We start from the raw sequence: 24,248 nt of genomic DNA on the forward strand, positions 1-24,248 counted from the left end.
TCCTCAAGATGAAAGCCTTACATGCACTCATTGATCATTCTTAATGCCTGTGAAATGCCTCCAAAGAGTCACTTAAAAATGTAGCCATTTATAGACGCAGCCATTTAAAAGTCGCTTGTTGCTTGTGTACTCAAAAACAAGGTGGAAGGTAGGAAAGAAGAAGACTATTTTTCCCCTCTGGTTATGCTTCCAAAATGTTGGTATCCTGTGTGGGAAGGACTTCCTCTGTTTCTTGCCTGTTATCCAGATTCAACATTCTCTGCTAAAAGGCACACCTAGTGGCTTTTCAGAGCTGGAAGGTCACCTCTTCCCATCTACATTTTCCAAGAGAAAATGGGGTGGTTCACTAAAAGAGCTTGATCTGAGATTCCAGCCTTCCAGATATCCTTTTTTAATCTGTGTTTCCACTACAACAGTCCTCTTTTGGTTTCTGTTCTGATGGCTAAGTAAGTTCAGGGCCAAATTCTAGGAACATGGCTGTCTGCACATGTGAATCTTGCAACTATCCCTGGCTGACTTACGGTTGATCCTGTCTTGCTGCTTGGTGCTTCTTTCATAGGACTAGTCAGGGAATGTCTGCAACACCTGATGATTTTCCTGAACTCTCTCTTAACCACAGCTCTTCTGCTTTTTATATTCCCTGCTTCACATCTGGCAGTCCATGTAATGGTGGTTAAAGTCCTACAAACCTAGAAGTATAACCTTCTGCTTCTGAAACAAATTCTGTGATCTTTCTGTGATGGTGAATGATAGATTGAAGGCCATGGAAAAAACAAGTGAACTTATTACAGGACATACCTAAGAGAAACTGGAATTTTAAGCAGCAGTGTGAAAGTATAAGATTATGAAATGGTACAGAGGGAATTTTTGGAGGTTTCCATAATTCCTGTAGAGGAGAGCAAGAAAAACTGCTAGACACAAATCGCTGTGGGTAGTGATGAAGACTGGCTCAGTGGCATGCTTGTTTTGCTGGTACACCACTTCCTTGGGCAGCTGTGCTGTTCCAGCAGAGGTTTTCCAACTGGGCATGCAGTCAAGCATCATTGCAATGTCAGCAGCTGTGTGCCCGCTCAGATGCTACCAGTATATTTGCTAACATTGATGTGGCCTAACAGTATCCACACAGGGTGGTACTATAATTACAGCAGTACGATTGTGGAATTCTCTTCATGGCATATTTTGTAGTGTAGGCGAGTGTTTGTAAAACCCCAGTCTTGCCAGTGTTATGTGAAGCCTTCATTTGTGCAGTCCCATCGACTTGCACAAGTGCAGTGCTAATTGCATGAGAGGGATCTAAGGGTTTTAATCCTTCTCCTGATATTTCAATGAAAATTAATTTCTTATATATTATGTATGAGTAATATATTTCTGTTTGTACATTAATATTAATCTTGCATATTTTTTAGCACAACTGTTCTGTAGGACTGAATTATCCTGGTAAGTAGTAGCCCAGATTTCTTCAGGAATAAAGATTGAGTTGAAAGTGGACAAGTAAGGGCAGAAAAAGTATCTTGAGTCATACTTTAGAAAGTGAAATTAATCAACATTAATTTTCCATAGTGTGGGAGAAAAGTGTTTTTAGTGTTCAGATTAACTAAACAAAATGAGGTGTATAAAAAGCCCCCAGTTTTGCCTTTCTGTTAAAACCCAGAGAGCCTTTGCAAAATTTGTGATGGTGAAAAGAGACAAAAGAGTATTCTCTTGTGCGTACTTGCAAACTATTAATTTTATTGGGCTACATCTGTTGCTGATTGTTGGTGAAGAAAGTAGTGGCTTTATTGAATGGCAGTCTGTCTCAGTATGTCTTTTTTAAAACAAAGGAAAAGAAAAAAGAGACGGGGGGAAAAAAAAACACATAATCTATCAGCTTACTCAGAATATCAGCTTTTTGCATCTCAACCTGTCAAGTCATGCTCTACTGCCCATACTTTGATGCCACATTATCTGAAAAATTATCAGCACAGTCTGAGTTGTAGGGTCTCCTTAACGTCCATAGCCATATAGCTGCTCTGAGACAGATGCTGAATGCTAGGATGCCTGTTGGTGGGTTTGCAGCTCTCTGGCTTAAGAATGCCTCATTTTAGCAGCCTTCTTCAATTTTAAGTGCAGTGTAAGGAGACAGAAAGAGTTAGGGATGCTGACAGAAAACTCAGTTGTTGACATGGTAAGCTCCAGATTGCTTAGCAGATACACTTGCAGTGTTTAGTGGCCCAGCTTCACCCAGGCTCAGGCCCTAAGGTAGAAAGTCATAAAGCAAATTAGTTTTTCAGATCCCACATTAAATTCACAGTACTTACAACTCTTTGTACTCATAAACTATGTAAACCTGATATGAAGTAGTTAAAAATATATATATACACAGCCCATGCTGCTGGGTTTTAGAGTCGCTTTTCTGACTTCATCACTTCTGTACTGAGTTTCAAAGACCTAGAGCAAGTTACAGGGTAAGAGAGCTTGAAGGGGAGAGATGGGATTTTTAAAAGTTGCAGATGTGGTTCTTCCTGTGTGGGAGGTGAAACATTGCAAGGTAATGCACTTCATCAGCTATTGGAAGGAAAGGTTTGTAACTAAGAGACATTGAAGGCTGACATGATTATATGCAGCATCTAGAATGCAAAGGTGAAAGACAGAAGAGCAGACTGTAAGATTTCAAGCAGGCTGAAGAAGGAAGGACTGCTAGAACAAACATTTGTATTTCTGCTTGAATGCACTTTGTGTATTAAAAGAACTAAGTAACCATAGTGAAGGGTATTAGAAAAGAAAATAACATTTTTCTCCATTTTTCATTTTGTTTTTCATATGGGATTGATTGTCTTCTGTCTCTAGACATGCACTCAGACCCCACTATACTTAAGATCCTGCTAAACAAAAGCAGAACGGAAAAATCTTCATAAAATCCTAAAAGCACATCTTTTTAATGACAATCGGGAAATATTACTAAAAGGGTGTTCTATTTGCAATGAGAAGAGTTAGCAATTAGTCAGTTCAGAAAAAATGCAAGCTGACAGTGCCCCATAAGCAAGATAAATAGCTAACTATGCAGTGAAACTGTCTAACATATGCTTAGTTCTTTTAGAGCTTAAGGTTGACAAAATAAGCATCTAGGAAGATAGAAAAGAAATCCTCAATTAAGGTACTGTCAAAAATAATCTGAGCTATGATGAAAAATGGCTAAATGGACAAATAGGCTGGGACCATGGTTGCTCTTGTGCCTCATGCAGGGCCGAGCACACTGCTAACGCTTAATGAAATAATAATGTAAAAAATCAGCTGGCAGCATCAGGAGTTAGCACTGGTAAGTTGATGTAGTTAGTGTGCAAGTTATAACTTGCTTTTGCATATGATTTGTTGGGAGCACAAGCATGGAAGCTATTCACTTTCTATAATCAGGTTACTTTTCTGTTGGTTTAACAGGTTGAATTAACTCCACCCTGGATTTAATGTGAGGGAACCTGCGAGTGAATGGTTGGTCTAGGAGAGGGTAATCAGAGGATGTGGGAAGTGTGCTTTTGGCAGCAGCAGGTTGGCTCATAGTCTTGGTCTGTGCTGAACCTAAGTGGAAAAAGCCTTGAAAATCCCCTTTACTGGTGTAACAAGGTACACACAGTTGTAAACGGAAGGCTATTGTTAGGTGAACAGGTACAAATCAGAGCAATTTTTAGTAGAGGAGACTATTGCATGCAAAAGTGGTTCGAAAGGACTATGGGATAAACTAGGAATGCCTGCAAGTCTGTATGCAAAGAGGGAATGTAGATATGGTGTATTAGAAACTATAAGACATATTTTTGGTTACTTCATATAGGAAATAATTCTTCAGTTAGAAGAGGTATATAGGAGATCTAGAAATGGAATATCTAATGAAGGAAAACAATATTGTTGAAAAAATGCTTGTAGCATATCCTCCCTGTGGGGAAGAATGAATAGGGATTAGGTGTAATGTATTGGAATACAGAATCCAAAAATTGACATAGAAACACAGAAGAGTATCCATCCCCAAATTCTCAGAGAAAGTAGCTGAAGATAAAAGGAGACACTAAGCAGATAAATTTGAAATCTTTTAGAAGAGATATCAACAGCCTGGGAAAAGGCTACTAAACAGACATTGAACAGGGGATATAAGGATTATGCATGAAATTACATGTCTGTGAACTTGATTTAAACAATGAGGAACATGAGAGAAAGGCTAATCAATGACATGATAGAGGAACACTTAAAATTTTTGTTTTTAATGAAGGATGGACAGCAAGAGGCATGATGAAGGGAGGATCATGCCTAAAATTTTGACAAAGAATACTTTGAGAGTGTAGCTACAAGTACTGACAGGGAAGCCTATAAACATGATCTACCAGGATTTTAGCAAAGCTTTTGAAAAAAGTATAGCACAAAAGACGATCTGTTGGGTAAATATGCATGGTGTAGGGAGAGCTACTTTGATTAAAAAAGAAAAGCAACATTAACCTGGATGTGGAAAGCATAGGAGTCATGTGAATTGAAGCAGTTAAGGTTGGAGGGATGTGAATAATGGAAAGCCTTAATCACTATTTGCACCAATTTTATTGAATTTATGCAGTGTATCAGTAGTCTGGAAGAAAGAAGTATAGTAAGATGATGAAATTCACTGACAGTACAAAACTGGGGAAATGGCAGAACAAAATAGGCAGGTGATAAAATACTGAATGACTGAGAAGGATGTGGAGCATGGGCAGATAAGTAGCATATACAGTTCATTCTCAAGTAATATAATGAGGTTAGAAAATACAAAATAAGAAGGTATGGATAGCTCAGACAGTCACAGGGCACAGAAGGCTACACAAAAGGATCTTCTGAATACTTCTGAGTAGAACCGTAAATCTTTTAGTAGAGTGTTTAATAGTTGTTTTGCTGTGTTTTTAAGAGCAAATTAAATTCCGGATGGAACTGAAGTACCAATTGAACGACCATATTCTTGGGCAGCTCATAAAAGCAGCAAAGCCTTGTTTGACATGACATGGACACTATGGACACCTTTATCGTAAGGAAATTCTGAAAGCTGCAAAGTGACAAGTGAGGATCAGGACAATAATTAAAGGTCTAGGTGACATTCATTATTCAAAAGGTTAGAGAGACACGTGCATATGCGCTGCATGGATTGAAGGCCCGATCCAAAGCTCATTAACTGTAGTCACAGAGAAACTTTGCATGCCTCAAGGCTTCAAATTGGGTCTGAAAACTGGAATGAAAAAGAACAAGAATGCAAGAGTCAATGTGGTTGCCCAATGCTCATGTCAGTCCTCTAGTCCAAGCAGTTTTGCTTCTAGGACAATTTTGAATGGTCCAAGGAATGACTTGGGCCTCGGATTTGCACTCAGCATACAAGAGACAAATTGGCACTTGGGCTCCTGACAGGAGGGATTTTATGAAGGATTGTGGGGTTGCTTATTGAAGAGGTGTGCTTATTTTATGAAAAGGCGAAGTTATAGTGATACAAGAAATTAAAGGAAAATGGTCAAATGCTTTCTAAATCCCGTCTGATAATGAATGTGTCATTTTTCTCTGGAACAAATCTTGGGAAATTTTGCAACAAGGCACAGTTTAGCACCTCATGGCTTCTCCAGATGCTGTACTGGTCCTGCCTGAGTCCATGTGGAAATGTGGTCAGGTTCTGCTGCAAACCCCTGTTGCTGGTATCACGTTGCTCTATAACAAGAAATGTATGTTGATTTGTTCTTGTGTTCAGAGGGGAGAATGAGAGTGCTGGTGTATTTCTGTCTCTGGCAGGAGGCTGACGGGTGTCCTCTGGCAAATGCAGCAGCGGCAGGTTAGGCTGTAAGTGCTCCGAGCTGTCCACCCTTCATCTTCATGTGGAGCTGATATGCCCTGGGCTGTGGGCTGGAGCAGCAAGGCCTGGGTGCGTGCTCCGTCCCGCTGAGTCCTCCCTTGGTGACTTGGGCACAGGGGCAGGGAGCTCAGCTGGGGCTCCATCACTGCGAGCAGCTGCAGCAAGGCCAGGCAAGGACGGCTGTCACAGCCCTGTGTTTCTTTCTGTGGGGAGCCATCCTGTGCTGCAAAGGGCTTGAGACACTCGAGAGACTCAGGTGGCTCCTTCAGTCACAACCCATTTTTTCTTTTGTGCTGTGCTATGCAGACACAGCAAGGCTTCTTGCCTGGCAAGGGAGGTGGAGCTGCCCCTGGGCTCATTTCTGTCTTCCTCCCCCAGGTTTCCCCTTGGTGGGGCCATGGAGAGAGGAGGGGACAGGTCTACCCCTGGCTCATTCTGGTAGGGAGCTGTTAGCAGCCACAAAGCACATCAGGACCCAGGAGCTCCTGTGAGTGCTCGCGTGTCCTGTCGGCCTGACAAAGCTTGTGAGACTAAGATGTAACTTGCAGTGAAAAAGAACCCCTTTAGAATGTGAAACATATGGAAATAAGTATGTGTTTTTTGTTCAACATGGTGTGAAAATGACTGGGTTTGATCACTTTGAAAATCTAAGAGTAAATGGAATTTACTGAGTTTGCTTTTAAAATCAAAACTTAACCATGCGCAAGTTTAGACACTTTGAGATGACTGTGTCGAGCTAATAAAAGTTGATGTCAACATTTTAGCATATGTTTGGATCACAAAAAAGAACTAGGTCTTGATCAAGCAGCAGTCACAGAAACATTCTTTCCTTCATGATAAAAAGAAAACCTCAGCGTGTGATTCTGCAAATGCGTCAGATCATTTGAAGAGGCTAGCAAGTGCTAGTAAATTATTATTTGTTGTTGTTGTTAAATGAGTTTATTTTTTGGGCATGAGACTTCAAAGAAAACCCCAACCTTTGTATATTCTGTCATTACATGCATCAGTCATAATTTTGCGGACAAATCTTGACATGAACTCTGCATTACTGTGCTAACAAGAGAAAAGACCAACCATTAAGTTTATGTTTCTTTGTTTTTGAACAAAGTCACATATCAGAAATAATGCTAGGGGTATGCTAATAAACAATATATAGTGCCAGTCATCGGGGAGTAAGAAATATTTTCTAACTAGTTCTAAAGGGAAACAATGTTTTAAAAAAAGGGAGAGTGATTGTTATTTATGCAATATTGTTGTTCTATATGTCAGCATCAAAAAGCATCTTGTAAAGAGCTTAGCATAATAAATCTTTGATCGTGACTGTCATTATTTAGAGGTCTTTGATAGATCTAGATGTAGTGCTGTAAGGTTAAATTTACCAGCATGTAATAGGAAGACCTTAGACTGCATCTGAAAGTCTATCAATGTTACCAGTATGGTAACACCAGAAGAAGGGGAAAAGTATTGTATTTTCTAAAACAGCAGGCTTTATGAATTGTAACTGCAAAGCTAAGTCAAAGCAGATTTGTTTTCTGGGTGCCCATTGATTTTATTTGTCTACATAAGGATTTAACTTGGTTACATTTCAGAAAACTGAAGTCTCTTTAAATGAAAAACAGCAAAAAAGGCTTATGATTGTTTCCACCAAGAAGCAACACAACACATTTTGTTATTGTCATGAAGAAAATTAAAATAGCCTCTGTGTATGAGAAGCAATAGGAGATTTGTAAAGTAGAGCCCACAGGAACACTTAATTTCAGAGCTGACTTTGATTAGTCACTAATTTTACAGTTAACTTGGTAAGAAAAAATGACATATGTTGAAAAAGGCTTTATATTTCTTCCTAAGGGCTTGTAGTAGAAAAATGCATAATGGATGGGCACTTTATCTGTATGGGACAGGGCATCTAATTTTAGACACTGATAACAAATCCAGCAAGTCTTTAATAATTCTTAGAGTCAGAAAAAAAAAATACACAACACCTTTTTTTGAAAAAAAGTATAATAATACCAACTATATTACATTCTTCAAAAGTTAAAAATATACAAAGCAAGCTTTATTTTTTATGCACATTGTTCAGTGGACCTTACTTCTTCCCCAACTAAAATATATGAAATCTGCGATTTACTACATCTGTGCCAGCTTTTGGTAACTTTATGTTCTTTAAAAAATATGTTTTTCCTTTCTTGTTTCTTTTTGATGGCGTAGGCAAGGTATCTGTGACTGTACAGAAAGATGCATGTCTCCTGAATTACTAGCTTGATGTGGCACTTCAGGGCTTAGCTTGCTTTCACTGATTCTTCAAAACAAGAGTTGAGCTCTCCAGGACTGTTACCTTAGGACTTCGGCCCTCGATGCTACAATTATGCAGTTGAATACATTTATGAATCTTGCTTGTCTCATTAGATGCCTAGAAAATTGCAGATTTGAAGTTTTAGGATGAAAAAGCAAAATCTTACTTTCGGATATATTCTTAGTTTTCACTTTTGAAGAATTGCTTTCTGATATGAAATCTCTGGCCAATTTAGGTCAAGAAAACAATAAGAGAAAATAAAATCATGTTTCTAGGATGTTACTGTCTTAATCTGTAACATCTTGGACAAGTGATACACCTTGTAGAAAACTGAAATAGCAGATCTATTTTGAAAGACACCAAGGCACAAATAAAAGACTTTTCCTGTGCACCAAAGAGAGCAGAGTAACACATTTCCTTGTTCATAATGAAATTTTGTCTATATACAGTGTGATTTTTAAGTAAGTCAGGCTCCATCTAATGTGGCCAGAAGGGTTGCTCTCTGGCTGATTTCCAGCTAGCCTTCCTAGTTTTAGTACCAATAGGTATTGAAACTGCTGCCTGAAAACAGTAAGCATTTGTCCACACTAACGAGGATTTTTCCCTCCTAGAATGATAGCAATGGATAGACCATTTAAAATGTATGTGCAGAGTTGATTCTGCAGCCCGACTGAGACTGAGGGAGAAGGAGATTTCTGATCTCTCTGTTCTGTTCATGGCTTCACCCTAGTTCTGTAGTGGGCTTAATCCACTGGTATAAAATGAAGGATCCATATTTATTTCAGTGTTATTTGGATCACATCGGACATAACCTCATCACATTTTGCCTTCCATGAGTATGACAATGGTGTTTTAGCAGTACTGATCTTTCCATGGAGTTGAAAAACTGAAAAAAAAAATAAAATAATAATAATAATAAAATATCTACAGAGTTTCAGGAAGCTCAGATAAAAGGTGCTACAGAACTGCAGAGTGTTATTATTTAATATTAATAATTTAACCTTAATGAAAACACTGGTGGAGATCTTTAAATGACCACTTTGAACTCAGCATTTTGAGTTGTAATGAAATGGTTCCAACTGCATGTTTCAGTAAATTTTATCTACCCTTGTTTCTTTAGAAGAAGACCTACCAGTGCATCAAATGTCAGATGGTTTTCTACAATGAATGGGATATCCAAGTTCATGTTGCAAACCACATGATTGGTAAGTGAAGCACTAAAACTTCTCAAAGACAGATAGCCATTTCTCTTACTCATGATCATCATTGCCTCTAAAATTAAACAGAGTTAAGGAGAAATTAATTGTGCATCCATCAATGATTAACCTAGGCATGATTGATTTTTTTATTCATATTATTAGACTTGATAAAGCATTAGCATATTTTATTTTCTGCAAGGGCTAGTTTAGACTTCTGCAGAGAATTATATATCCACTGCCAGTCAAAACACAGGTGATTAGCAAATTAAACTTCTAATCATTTTTGCATTATTGAAAACAAACTAACAGGAATGGTTAATGAACTGGATGTTAGCTTTCCATAGAGTTTTAGACAGGTTTTAATTTCAGAAGTTATTATGGTAATGACACTACTGTGTACTTCTCAAGCACCTTGGTACCAAAATCAAAACTGGTGAGTTTTTGTCATTAGGAAACATAAATAATTCAAATGGCCATAAAATAGTATTGTTTGTTGTGTTTGAGCAGTCTGGAAAAAATCCTGAGTGTATCTGCATACAATTAAATACTGTCAATTATCTGAAAAAAATAAGGAATTGTAGTATTCAGTAATGGAATCTGCTCTTTAAGGTACAAACAGTTTTTTAAAAAATCCTTTAGGATTCCTGATCCAAGCCTGGCTTGATGTTTACAAGGCTGTTACAGTTGTAAATTGGAATAAAACAAAAGCTGCTTTTTCTTTGATATTCATATTTTCCTATTATTTGCTTATTCCCCTAGGATTACCCATAATGTTTTCAATTTGGTAACCACTCAGTAATAGCACTAAGAGTTCTATCAGCCAATTAAATTTATCAAGCACATCATTTGCCCGCTAATAAGATAACGTTGCCAGGGTTATCTCGTTTTGTTTTTAGCCTCTTTTCCAAATTTCATATTTCAGGACACAGATGGAAACAACTGATTTTGTACTCCTACTTCCTTTATGCTGTTTTTCTTGCTGTAATAACAAAAAGCATGCAAAAAAGAGACCAAGCTATATGGTGTAGAAACCAGTAACTACATATCAAACAGAAGGGAATATATTATTGTGTTGGTTTGTTTTTGTTGTTGTTGTGTTATTGTGTTTTGTTTTGTTTTTTCATGTTATATCTTAAAAATACTTAGCTTGATGCTATTTATCTCTTTTAACAAGGTAACCTAAAGATTTCTTCCATGAGTGCTTGTAACTTGGCTGCACTATAAAAGAAAGTTACGTGCCACAGCTTAATAGCCCATTTTTTCTTGGTACATTATTAATAAGTTTTAATGTATTTAAAGCATGAACATTTTATTTGCTTTTCAGAAAAATGAATAAGCATGTGTGTGGCAATTTTGTAACGGAGCAAAACGATTTGCCTGTTGGATTAAGCCTCAGTTTTGATATTTCATGTCTTTGGGAAAGAGATAATCTGAACCATTGCACAGTATTCAATCTGGGTCAGTAACGTGGAATTATGTAGGTTGTTACCAACAACAGAACTCACCATATCTGTTGTTTTCTTTGAATCCAGTGTATGACATGTCCTTTACTGTAACGTGTAGTGATACTGAAACATCACAGGGAACACAGACACTGCGGGTAAGGGGTGATTGCTGGAATGTCAGAGTGGTGTGTCTGCTTGCCACCTACCTGCTGTGTGCCTTGCATTTTCAGACTAGGGCCCTTCTTTTGTCATGAAATACTCAGATTTTCTTTTTCTTTTTCTTTTTTTTTTTTCTTTATATTTTCTGGATGAGATTTAGTAAAGGGTCAAAGTAGGAGCAGAGAAAGGAAGAGAGAGTAAGTAAAGCAGGACAAATCCAGTTAGTTAGCTTCAGCCTGCAGATCGGAAATGACAAAGATTTTCTTAAACCGAGCGATTAACTGCCTATGTGTTATTTCTAAAAGCTGGGGGAGGTTGAATGAGGAAGAGAATCTTTAAAAAAATATATTTAATTGTTTTTGTCTGTGTTGTATCTAATCATGCATGATATTGCTTCATGACATAACCATAGTGACACAGATTTAAATGTGCTTAATATAAAACCTTGCCAGTGAAATAAAGAAGGAGCTTGCAAAACATGCAGGGAGATTTGCTGGTCATGCTTGCGGTAATCTGTGTTCAGTGGAAGATTCTTATCTGCGCTGCCAGACTTAACAGTGCAGCTCCTAATGATGTAGCCTTGATTAAGCAAACGCAAGGGGATTTTGTGTTGGGGTGGAGTGAAAGGAATATCAGCGTTCCTGAGAGTTTTGAATGTGACCTCAGAATCAAAACACAGGGAAAAATAATTTCTGATCTCCAATTCTGTTAGCCTTCTCATCACTAATTGGATTTTTCCTTAGCTGCCTTTCTAATTTCACTACCCCACACCCCCCCTTTAATTTATATCATTGTTCACAGGCCTTTCTCCAAGACCATATTATGTCTAGAGAGAAAGGTTCGAGAGTTGACATGAAGCTATTTGAACTTGGCCTTAGCTTATGTATGTGCATTAGGTAGGCTTATAGTATCCATATATAATATAGAAAACATGTATACATGTTATATATGTTATATATATGCGTTATATATATATATATGTTTTTATATATGTTATACATCCTATGTATATATATAATACATAACCCATATATATATAGCCAAGATACCAGCATGCATATCAATATGAAGATTGAAAAATTAGTTAAAACACTTAAGTCAATATGGACTTGTTGACACAGTGCATTTCCCGAACAAAAAACCCTGCTGTCCTAAACACACTGGTCTCTCACTTTTTTATGTGTGTCTGAGAAAATACATCTTGTTGCCCTGCTTTTCCAGTAGGAGACTGACAGAACAAGATGTAGTGTCTTCACTTCTCTCGGGAAGGGAAAGTGAGAAAGCTCCAGGAAGAAAGAGGAAAAAAAAGACTTTAAATGCAAGGGAGAGGGAGGATAACCTGGGAAGGCAGGTGCTAAAAGTCAAAGAGTGTGATAATCCCTAGATCAAATGTAGGGGCAATAAATGCCTTTTCAGACATCATTACACAGTCTCAGGAACTATTATTTCCTCTCATAGTAAAATGTTAGCATTATCTGTGTTGCACTTATTGACAGATGTAGATTAGTGTCTTTGTACCTGAAGGATTGCATATGATGCAGGGAAAGAGAAAAGGGATGGTGTTGTGGTTTAACCTGGCCGGCACCTAAACACCACACAGCGGTTTGCTCACCCTCCCCCTTCCCTCTTTGGGATGGGGGAGAGAAACGGGAAAGTGAAGCCTGAAGGTATGGAATACCCCTTTGGCCAGTTGGGGTCAGCTGTCCAGGCTCTGTCCCATCCCAGCTCTTGCTGCACCCTCAGCCTGGCCGCTGGCAGGACAGAGCAAGGAGCTGAAAAGTCCTTGGCTTGGTGTAAGAACTGCTCTGCAACAATTAAAACACCAGTGTGTTATCAGCACTCTTCTCATCCTAATCCAAAACATAGCACCCTACCAGCTACTAGGAGGAAAATTAACTCTGTCCTAACTGAAACCAGGACAGATGGCAAAGATCAGGGAAGAGAAGGTAGGAAGAACAATGATGGAGGGAATTTCTGTTACTGGAGAAAAAAAACAGCAGTCATAAATATCAGTTATTAAGGAAAGAAAATACATAGAAAAGGGGAACAAACAAACAAACAAACAAACAAACAAACAAAAAAACTTCCCTGAGAGAAGGCAAAAGATTTAAATGGGAGAGAGAAGAGAAGAGAAGAGGGGGGAAGATGACAAGGATAGGTGGAACATGGGACAAACAGGAAAGTAGAAAGCAATTGGCCAAATGCCACTCAGAACAGGTGAGAACCACTACTAACATGTTCAGTTAGTTGAGGGTAACACTGCTGACCAACTTGTTAGTGGTTTGGGAGCCTGGAAGTGTTGATGGTGTCCCATCTAGATACTGCGTCCCTTGAACACAATCCCAGAATGTAAACTGAGTTCATGTTGCTGACATCCACATAGAGAGGATGCATTATGGAAGGTCACTGAGGCAAAGATATGTTTGTAAAACCCCAGTGTGAAACTTAGACTTTTAAATAAGGCAACCAGAATTACTTTGTTGGCTAAAATAGCTCCACCGAGGGTAGGTATTTTTAGGTTGTGTGTATGTGTGTATTTTTATCTAATCAAATATAATCTCAACTAGACATTTAGCAGGGGAAGAGGGATTAGAGGCTATTTAAAAAGCCTCTTACTCTTGTTTGTTAGGAGGGCATACAGTGTTTTTACAGATTTTATTATACATTTCAATCACTTCAACAAGAGGGATTATGCCACCTAATGGAAAACAAAATCTGCAGATGTTCCAGTGGAGTGTAACCTCAAATATCTTTGACAACAATACAATTAACAATTGTTATTATACAAGTTATATATTAAAAAGATGTCACAGGGATTGCTTTCCTCATCAACTGCATGTTTATTTCTTTTAAAACTTCCAATTTTAAAACCATTTTGCAGTATTTTTTCCAGTTTTCCCATATCTCTGTGGTGGGTTGAGGCTATAAGCCTTTTCCACTGGATAGATGAGGACAAAGAGGCAATGAAGTGGAGTTCTGCACTTAGATTAAGCAACTGAAAGTTCATGAGTTCCAACTGCTAGATCTGTCTGCACTTCTCAAGTCTCCGTGCTTTGTCAAGCAACGCCCATGTTTGCTTAAACTACACACTGATTCAAGTTGAGGCTAGGGGATGCTTATGAGTTGAAAGCAAAGCAAACTTTTTTTTTTTCTTTTTTCTTTTTTCTTTTTTTTTTTAACAGGCTCTCTATTTAAGCATTATTTTGGGTTTAGATATGAGCATGTACTTTTGTTTGGATAATCCTGAGGATGATTGCCAAATGAAAACATACTTGTCAGTCTGTTTATTGAAATCTGTTGGTAAAACAACGTCTCAGCTTCTGAGTGGGAGAAGAGGAAATGTAAATCCAAGCATTTCATATGGTTTGAGGAAGTGCTGGCAACCATGGTAATTCTTCAGCAGCCTTCTGTCTTCTGCTTTTCTCTCTGAGTGGAATACATAGGATTTTTAGCAGCTTTCCTTGAGAAAATTCTATTTCTGTGTGTTTGTGGAAAAGAGAGAGGCTTTCTGGCATTCCTTTGTTTTGCTCACATAGTTTACAGTTGGCATTTGACCTGAGAGTGTAGAAGGAGAGTCTGCCATTGTTTGTGTTCTGTTTGCTGCACTCCACTGCTCATTCTATTATTTTGCCTGTTATTTTAAGTAGACAAGCTAAACATTATTTTTTCTTCCACTGGTTCCTTTACATCTGCAGTATCTGATGCAGTTCATTGTCAATAGACTAAACAGTTGCTGTAATCCCTAGGATTTTGTACATGTGCATGTACAGAGTGGATCAGAACTGAGGGAGTTCCGACACGTTTAATTCAGAAAAAGAATGACTCCACATAAAATTATGAGGCTCAACAGCAGTAGTGTAAATTTGTAAGTGCTCTGAGTAAAGTGCTGTTAGGCATGAGATAATGTAAAGAGATGACGTTGCCAAGAACTATTTATGAAGAGCTTAATTTTTTTCACTCTGATAATTCTTGACCAATAATTACCAGCTTCTAATTATCTATTTTAGTTAGAAAGAAATCTCTATCACTATGGAGGTTGGCATTGCAACTAGCGTATAAATCCCCAAAGAGGTAAATGTGTTCCAAACAGCCACAAACAACTGTCTCATGAAACATAGTGAGCAAATTGCGAGCCGCTGGCTGTGCACAACAGAGCAGCACATTTACCATTGAGGACTGATCAGGCTGACAAAGAGAATGATAAAAAGGGGAAACAGCCACAATCTTTGTAGATTGCTGCTACTTTTGTTGACAGAAAAAGCAAGCTCTGGTGTCAGAGCAAGAGCCACTGCCCCTCTGAAAAGTAGGGGAGTAAAGGGAAAGGATGTGATGGTCAGGATTCAGTACTTTTTCGCAACCCTACTTCTGAAAATTTCTATAAAGGTCATTTTTGATGAGTAAACAGACTTTTCTTGCTTCAACTTTTTCAGTGTCAAGCATCAAACATGTTTTGTGAAGTCTGTTGTGGTAAGACCTTGTTTTTGAGGGGAGGATGTTGTGTAGCATTGAGTGTGATAGAAGGTGTGAGCAGGAGGAGGAAATGAAGAGAAAGAGAAAAGGTGCTGAGCACTAAAGTTAGGAAGCAAATGGGAAAATAGGATGAACGAACCCTGCACCTGACAAGAAAAATTCTAGTTTACACCAGTAAACACTTCATTAAGCCCCAGGTAAACAAATCTATGCTGGAGCAGTTTAGAAACAAGGGTATATAGAAAGTGGGATATAATGTTAATTTCTCTGCAAAAAATTTTACAGCCATGTTTTACAGTAACAAGTAGTATGTAACCATTAGAAGACGTAAAGACACATTTTAGTGCAACTCATGATTTTTGATTTGTTCAGTGACAGGGATATAAGTATATAATATGTTTATGTTTATATGCTTGTGTGTTATGTGGATATGCATGTTTGCATTATGCATGTATTAACTGCATGCATAATAAACCCATAAAAATAAATCATTTTATTTGCCTCACATTTGTGCAATGTGTATGTGGACAACACCACTGGTGTCAAGACAAAGGAAATACCTTATAAGCTTTTTGGAGCTCTGTTAAATTTTAGTCTACTAGGATGAAGCATGTAGCATTCATACATTCTGTTATTTGTCTAGTTCCGTAGCTTACTAAAAAATGGGATTTTCCTTTCCCATATGCAGAAATGGGGACAATTAATACTTGTTGCACTGAGTTGACCTTAAGGAACATGTCTTCAAAATGTCAGTTAAGTTGCTATGCAAGAAAACTGACATCGTGAAGTCTTTCTTAACAGAGGTTTGGAGAAAACAAATCCGAAGATGCACATCTACACATCAGAGGACAAAGGAGGTGGCAACTTCTTTTGTCTACCCTCTCTCACTGACTCTTCAGTAATAAGAAATGGAAATTGCAATTACTAGCGAAAAGATGGATCTTACCCTCTTAGAATCAGTAAATCACCTACATATTTGGGAGTCTCCCATTCACAGGTAGAGCTGGCAAGAAGTTGTCAGAAAGTCAGAAGAAACTGTCACCTTGTCTACAAAAAGCAGAGATGTATTTGAAATACCCAGAAAGGAAAAAAAAAAAAAAAAAAGCAGCATTTGGTGCTAAATCTGAGAAACTGTAGGTTTATTTTGTGAGGAGCTGGGTTACAAAATAGATGAAATCTGTGCTGTTTCATACTAACAGAAAGCTACTCTCTTGTGGGCAATGCTGGCTTATTTGAAAAGCCCATAAAGGGTTTCTGCATGGACCATACAAAAGGGATACTTTCTCTTTAATAGCCATCTGTACAGGAGAGATGAGAAGTGGGCCAGGTCATCTCTCCTCAGCTGTCATGATATTAACGTAGGTAATGGAGCAAGCTCTGCGTTCTGCTGGGTGTTGTTTTTCATAGATGTTCATCGATTTACACAGATAATTCTATTTATTTCTTAGAGTTGGTCCAAGCAAACCAGGCAGAATAACAAACACCAAAGCATTTCAAATGACTTTATCTTTGTTGTTTTGTAATGTAACTTTTGTCTAAAAAATGGTGTCACACCTACTGTGCAGATGGCTGCATGATTTGTAAACCAGCCAAAACATTTAAACAAATGTGTGATCTGGGGATAGATTAAATAAAGGATAAAATGGAGTGTGGACCACAAATTCTAATAATCAGATGATTTTAAGTTGTGTGTAGTGTGGAGCGATGGTAGCAGTGATAGCAGGGAACGCTTGCCAATGACAGCAAGGTGCCTCACAGATCTCAGGATGGAGCCTGTGGCCTAGTAGGCCTCAGTTTGAGAGCGGCACATTTGCTGTACAGCTGGCAGCTCTGTATGGGGACATCAGATAAAACTTATGTAAAATGAAGTGTTATTGCTTAGTATGAAATTGTGCAGAGAGGGAATTTGCAGACAGTAACTGAAAACAGAATTCATGGTACCAATGAAGCAGACTGTAAATATGAAGAGGCTTTAATTATCTGCGCAATTTAACAAAAAATTCAAGATGTATTCAGAAACGGCAAAGGCAGCTGTAAACATGCTACAGCAGCACCATTTGCTGTGCTTAAAGTTATGTCACCTATTCGGGCTACAGCCTCTCTGTCCCCCTGCACCCCTGGGGATGCAATTTCACCTGCCGAGCTGTGCTGGCCTGAGCCGACACTTCCATTTCAAGGGTTTGAATCAGGCACGGCTGTTCTCCTTTTTGACATAGTTTTTACGAAAGACTGTCCTGGCTTTTAAAATCATAAATGGCTAATTCGGGACACAGTGTGCAAACATCTTTGAGTCCTTTTTTTTTTTTTTTTTTTTTTTTTGGGGGGGGGGGAGGGCACTCAAAAAATTCTAATTCTAAAATGTTTTAATATTAAATAATAATTATGATAGCAATAGTAATAATGAAAATGCTAACAGAAGCATTTGAAAATGTGCACGGCCCAGCCTGGAGTTTATTTCATGAAGAAATTAGGCAAAGTGTGCTAAAGCTGTATTTTTTTTTTTTCTTCTCCAGAAATTCCTGTTGTATTAGAAAGGGACACCACTGCGAGATAATGCCAGGCAGTCCGAAAGTTGTTCCTTTCTGTCCACGGGCTGCACGATTCTTCTCCTAGCCAGTGCTGTGATATACTATGCATGTTAATACTTCCTCGCCACGGGCAGAATTAATGGCGTTGTGTCAGCTTTCCCTTTTGTTCTTTGCCGCTGACCATTTGTACTGCAGGCTTTATCAGGAACCTTAGCGCATTCTTTGGGGCCGTGCTCAGCCGCCTGCACAGAGGGTAGCCGAACCAGCGCTATTCTGAATTGTCCCTATTCTTAGCAGAGAAGCCTCCAATTCTTTGACAGGGTACGTCCCTCGGTTTCTCCCTGCTTTGTAAGTGCAGGAAGCAAAACAAAAGAAGCCAATATGGAGAGTGGGTGTCGGACTTCAGCTGCTCATATTGTTGCATTTGGTGAGCTGACGGGGTTTCGTAGGTCACCTTTAGAATTATGCCTATGACAGCAGTAGCTACCTGCCAAGATTGCAAGGTATCTCACAGCTCTCAGGATGGAGCCTGTGGCCTGGTAGGCCGCCGTTGGAGGGGTACACATTTGCTGTACAGCTGGCAGCACTGTATGGGGCAGCAGTGTGGGCTGTTAGGGAGCTGGAAAGGAGACAAGCATGAAATTTCTTCTAACCCCAACTCTGTTTTTCTGTACTGTTGGCTGCTTCTCAGTTCCTTGACAAAAAAACCAATCAGGCACCCTTTAATCCGCCTGTGATTACCAGTGGTATAAAAAGAGAAGCATAATGAGGAAAAATGCCTCGTTTTGTTGCCTTCAAAAGCCAACAAATTGGAGTTAACTTGACAGGAAGTGGCTTAATAATTAGATTATTTATTTATTCCTGACACATATCCCCCTGTTACTAGTCTCAGGAGATCCTGTAGATGGTACGATTTTCAAGCTGCCATTACTTCGCTGTCTTCTGTGAACAAAGAAGCTACTGTCTATCAGTCAATTAAATGCACTCTTTAAGCAGAGGCTGAGAAGTCCTCAATGGATAGAGCCCTGGGACATTGTGGCTGATGATTCCTTTCTCTGTACTGTACATCACACTCTCAACTACAGTCCCCACAGAGATGGAATAAAGTCATGCATTAAAATATCACTTGTTGATTTGTTTGCTAATGAAGAGCCATTGAAATGTTTGTGTATTTCTGTGGCAAAATTGTTGATAAAAGGACTACTTGCTTGCATATCTTACTTCATCTTCGGTAAGCGCTTATTTAAGACTTACTAAAATTAAAGTCAACAAATTAAGGAAAAAACAGAGAGATGGATAATATTGGTTTACTCGCAATTCACATCAATGTAAATAACACTGAGGACAGCAAGAAGAGAGAAAGGGGAATAATAGTACTTCAACCATGTCTGATATAATTTTCTTCATTAGTAACAATAAGGATCTCTGTTTTCGTCTGCGACGGTAGCAGGCACACATTTCAAATTATAAAAAGCCTAAAGTATCCATTTAAAATTATCCTGGACATCTAAGAATATAATATAAAGAAAACAACAGGAAACTTCAGGCTTTGTTTCCAATTTTTTTTTTTTTTTGCTTTTCCTTTGTATTTAAATATGCCCCATTAACAAAAACTTGCAATAAATTAGAGAGTAAATGTGTGCAGGTGGTTAGCCTCTTAGTTGGGAAAAGTGCAACCATGTCAGGCTAGTTAGTAAGGCTGGTTAGGGGTGTATGCATAATGCAAAATCATCAAAGTCATCTGAATCTAGGGCTTCTGAGATTAATGCCACCATCCCCCTTACTGACAGGCTTCTTAACGGGATTTTGTAATTGCTATATTTGCCTTCCCACTGTTCTTCTTCCACCCTCCAACAGCCTGGGTCACCCTAATGGACTGGTGTGGACCACATTTGGGGCCCGGGTGGGAAGGGTGTGTGTGTGAAGGCTTTTTTTTTGCTGAAGTTGGTGTACATGTATACCTGTCTTCACACTAAAAATCATTAATTGGAAATATCCATGTGGAGCTTATACAGGTCTTATGCTGCTTGTCTTATACAGCTATATTTGCTCTGAAGAAATATAGATAGTGCTATAGCAGTTCTCCAGTGAACTAGCTCTGTTCTGAATTTAGCCTCTGTATGACCATTTGTACCTGCAAATAGAGACTGTAAGTGCTATAATATATGGTTATTTTCTCAACCTTATAAAGAAAGTCACTCATACCAGGATTATTGTTTTCAATGAACTTAACAACAAGCTATAGGGAATTAATTCAAGCCAGCCTCAAATTGGAGTGTTTCTTATTCCTATCCTGTTATTCCAACTCATTTTATTAGAAAAAGCTGAGATACTCAGAGGTGTTCTATAATAGAAAATGAATTTGAAACCCATTCATTAATTGGTGATTAATACATTTCAGGATTAGTTTAAGCAAGGCCCTACCTCCTGCCCAGTCAAGTATGTTCTGGTTAATATCCAATTATCTGCACCTTCGTACTTATTATGTCTTAATATTTCGGATATGATAACCAGAAACTTGAGAGTAATGCTAATGAGGAGCATAGAACAAGAATTAACCAGTGACACACTCAATGATCCTTACTGAGAAAAGTAACTCCTTCTGCCTCCTCGACATAGCAGTAGAGCTACCAACACATTTTCATTAAGTAATACTTTTGATCCTGTCTTTATAGGAGGTTAGGATAATATTTAGGTTAAAATCCTTATTTTTGCATGCCTCATAGACTGTGTGTGGTGAGAACATGGTCCCACACTATTTATCACATGTAGAGTTATTTTCTTTAGGTTCAGCCAAAGAAAAATCAATAATAAAGTGATATGGTGGTACCTACTTAAAATGCAAGTTATTTTGTGATTGAATGCACCTTTTTCTTATTTACACGTGTGTATGCATGCATGTACAAGCTGAATGGCCTATTATGTCCCTCAGCTTGTATGAAAGCTGTTTTAGCAACCAACAAATTAGGTATAAATATCTGTGAAAGAAAAAAAAATCTAACTAATAAATGCTAGTGTAAACATTATAAAATTCAGATTTTCTATGCACAAAAGTGTCATGACCTTAAAGTTCAGTCTCAAGATTTTTGCCTGTGAAAAAATATTATATACCCTCATAGTGAAACGTCCAAGTAAAACCATAAGACCAATGTGTCAGTGGGACAGAACTGAGTAATTCTGTCATGTGGCCTTAAACTAACGTAAGTATAGAGCTAAATTCAATGTATAAGGAGAAAGGAAGAAGAAACATTCCTTTTTGCAGATTTATTTTTCTTAACTAAGCCACTGTTGGAGTATGTTGTGCAATTTAGGGCAAAAGGAGAAACCCCAGAGGAAATGAAGCAGTGGGCAGAGTGATGGAGACCTGCTCAAAGGTGCAAAGCCACATAACACGCTATTTTTATTACATGAATATAATCCGATATATGTGGTACTTATCCAAGAGACTTTACAGAATATGCTATTCATAACGTGTTGGACAAAGCTTATTTCAAAACACTGCCTCATTCACTGTGTTTATACTGAAAGGTATGAGGCTCATGTTTGGATTAGACTGAATGATAAAAGGGATAGTATATTTGTATAACCAAAAGCAATCACGAAACACATGCATCGTGGCCAGAGTTAAGGATGTGCCTGTGATGTCCTGTTTTGGTTTTCTTTTTCCAGTGCCTGGCCATGCAGTTTCAATTTTCTCTCACACGCTACTTTATTAGAGGGTTGTAGTTCAGGACCTCAGTGGTATATTCTTAATATCTGGCTGTTTGGTTAGGCACCCTTTCTCTCAACCCTTTTTCAGGCAACCTTCACAATGAACCCACTGTGCCTCTAGCTTCATTGCTTTTCATTGCACACCTATGCGAGTGCCAAGACATTAGATAACTGTGCAAAAAAACCTTCTCGCAGAACCCCCAAATGAGACTCCTGCTGAGCCCTGTGTAATTCTTTGAACAACTTGGGAGATGTTTATGTTTACTACCTAGTTAAATTAATCATTCAGAGGTAGTACAGCCTTCCATTTGCTAAGAAGTTTGGTTAAAAAGCTTAACCCAAATATCACTTAGTGCAAAGTGTGATTTGCAAACTGTCATAACACGATCAAATCAAAACCAATTTTCACCAGAACAGTTAAATAGTCTCTTCAGCTGACTGACATTTCCCTGCCAAATCTGAACTTTTAACCCACATTTCTCCTTGTGTGCTGTTATTCTTAAAGTCAGACTTAATAGGGATGGTATTTTTAACCTTTACTGACTAAAATATAACTTGAGAAAATGAGGGTAAAATGAAAACAAAGTGAAAATAAAGTGAAATAAATTAAAAAAAATAAATAAATACATTTGAACAAAAAGCTAGCCTAACAAACTTAATCTCAGGGTTACTTCTTAATAATGAAAAAATTCTGTACTTTTTACCAGCAGCTGCATTTGCACCAGTGATGGAGTACACCTTGCTGTACAGACCGGAATTGTACCGTCAGGAAAAATCCTTCATGGCGGTGCATGGGAATAAATTAGGTGACAGAAAATAGGACTCTAATTTCTATGATATGTCACCTAGGTTATCGTATTTTACATCAAATGCCGCTTTTGTGCTGCATGTGCATCTCTTTCTACCCTAGTGATGGGTCCTCCAGGCCACCCTTTTTGTGAGCTGGTGATTTTCTTTGTCTCCTTCAGCCTAAAGCCTCAGTAGAAGTTCTCTTCTCTAACAAGAGAAGCACTCTAGCTGCTTTTTTTTTTTTTTTTTTTTTTTTTTTTCAGTGTATCCTCTTCATTCATCTCCTTAAAGGGCGAATTTGGAAGGCTCTTTGAATTCTCCTACTCCGTTATCTCCCACAAAATACAGTTAACTTTTTTTGTGACATCACACAGTCTCTCTTTTCCCTTTTCCTTTATGGTAGTGTTACAGTATTATTCCTCCTATTCTCCAAGTCTTTGCTTGACATGCCAAAAAAGCAATTTTGGGTTCATAACGTCAAAACAGGAGTCAGAGTGGATGTGATTTTGTGGTGGTTCCAGCATTCCGAATGACTTCTTCGGTAGCCTAGAACAAGCCATTGAAATGTGGAATGGAGACAATGCTTATCTGAGGAGATGTTTCAAGACAAATTAGTTAATGTACATTAAGAAGGAAAAGTACTATAATGTTGTAAATAGCAAGTAATGTATCCCCTAGCTTGGGTCAGGTTCCGTCCTGGATTCTTGACAGCACATGCAGTGATCATGGTAGCTGAAGGCAGTAACAGCTTTACCAAAGATAATTTTGAAAAAAGGATAAGCCATTTTCCTCTTAATATTCTGCCCTTCCATCCCTCTCAGCCCCTGCTACATCCTGCAAGTTTCTGCTCTTGCAGATGTGGCTGATAACAAACGTGCTGTTCTGGTGACCACATCTCTTGGAGAATTCTGCTGCTTGTCTTAGACTCCCCAGATCTGATTTGTGTTTGCTATCCATTTCAGGGCCCGTTTAAAAACACTGTTCCTCCCCTTTTACAGTATCATCACCTCTCATGGATGCAGTCCAGCTGATTTCTATTCGTGACCTCTCCATCTCCGCACAAGGGTTGTCTTTGATTTCTTCCCCAGTCAGAACCAGCTAAAAAACAGAAAGATAACACAAAGTGTGATGGTTTCCATGACTCAATAACATTGGCTTATTTCTCTTCAGAATTTGTCCTTTGTCACTGCAATTCTGAACATTGCTTCAAATTCTATCTATTCTGCAGGTCCTATACCCTGCAAAAATCTACTTCTGTATATTCTGCTATCGTGTGAAAATACTTCTTTTCTCCCTTATCTAAAACAGTTTCTCTGTCTTCCTTGGTTATCACTTTAATTTGTAACTAAATATTGCTGTGCTTTTGTAAAGAATTTGTGGATTCACCCTATAAAATATGTTGGCACTCTTTAGTTTTCAATTGCTTATTGTGGCACTCAGCTAAGTCTTGTAACAACGACAGCACTTGTGCACCTTCAGGAGAGTTTTCATTTTTCAGTGTTCTCTGCTGAAATTACCTTCTTTTTATTCTATAGTCTTGATTCCGTATCAGCTGTATCTGGCACCACAGATCTTGTAGCTTTAAATAGTATGCCTTAATATTGCCCCCTTTGTATGCTGGATTGTAATGAAGCAACATCAGTAAATTGCAGTGAAGGGTGATTGTTGCACAGGGATGACTACTACACCTTGGGGTCCATTTGCACCAGATTATTTTTTTATTGTTGTTATTACATCCCATCTTCTTTATTCTCTTGATGCCAAACTTGCTGTTGGACATCGGCACAGCACAGGGGATCTTTAGAAACATTGTGGACATCAACTTGTCTCTTAGGT

The 24,248-nt window shown here is 38.4% G+C and overlaps 1 protein-coding gene across 9 annotated transcripts in view; it reads left to right on the forward strand.

Annotated features, from left to right (window-relative positions):
- ZNF521 (zinc finger protein 521) overlaps positions 1 to 24,248 on the forward strand; it is a 233,394-nt gene that overhangs the window by 104,492 nt on the left and 104,654 nt on the right. For 8 of the 9 annotated variants that reach the window (XM_082754442.1, XM_082754443.1, XM_082754445.1 and 5 more), the window contains one exon: positions 9,232 to 9,316. In XM_082754442.1, the coding sequence (XP_082610568.1) occupies positions 9,232 to 9,316 (85 nt within the window). The remainder of the gene's footprint in view (positions 1 to 9,231; positions 9,317 to 24,248) is intronic. The other variant, XM_082754444.1, reaches the window with a different exon arrangement.

This window comes from Aythya marila (genome assembly GCF_965140915.1).
Source record: "Aythya marila genome assembly, chromosome: 2".
Classification (NCBI taxonomy): domain Eukaryota; kingdom Metazoa; phylum Chordata; class Aves; order Anseriformes; family Anatidae; genus Aythya; species Aythya marila.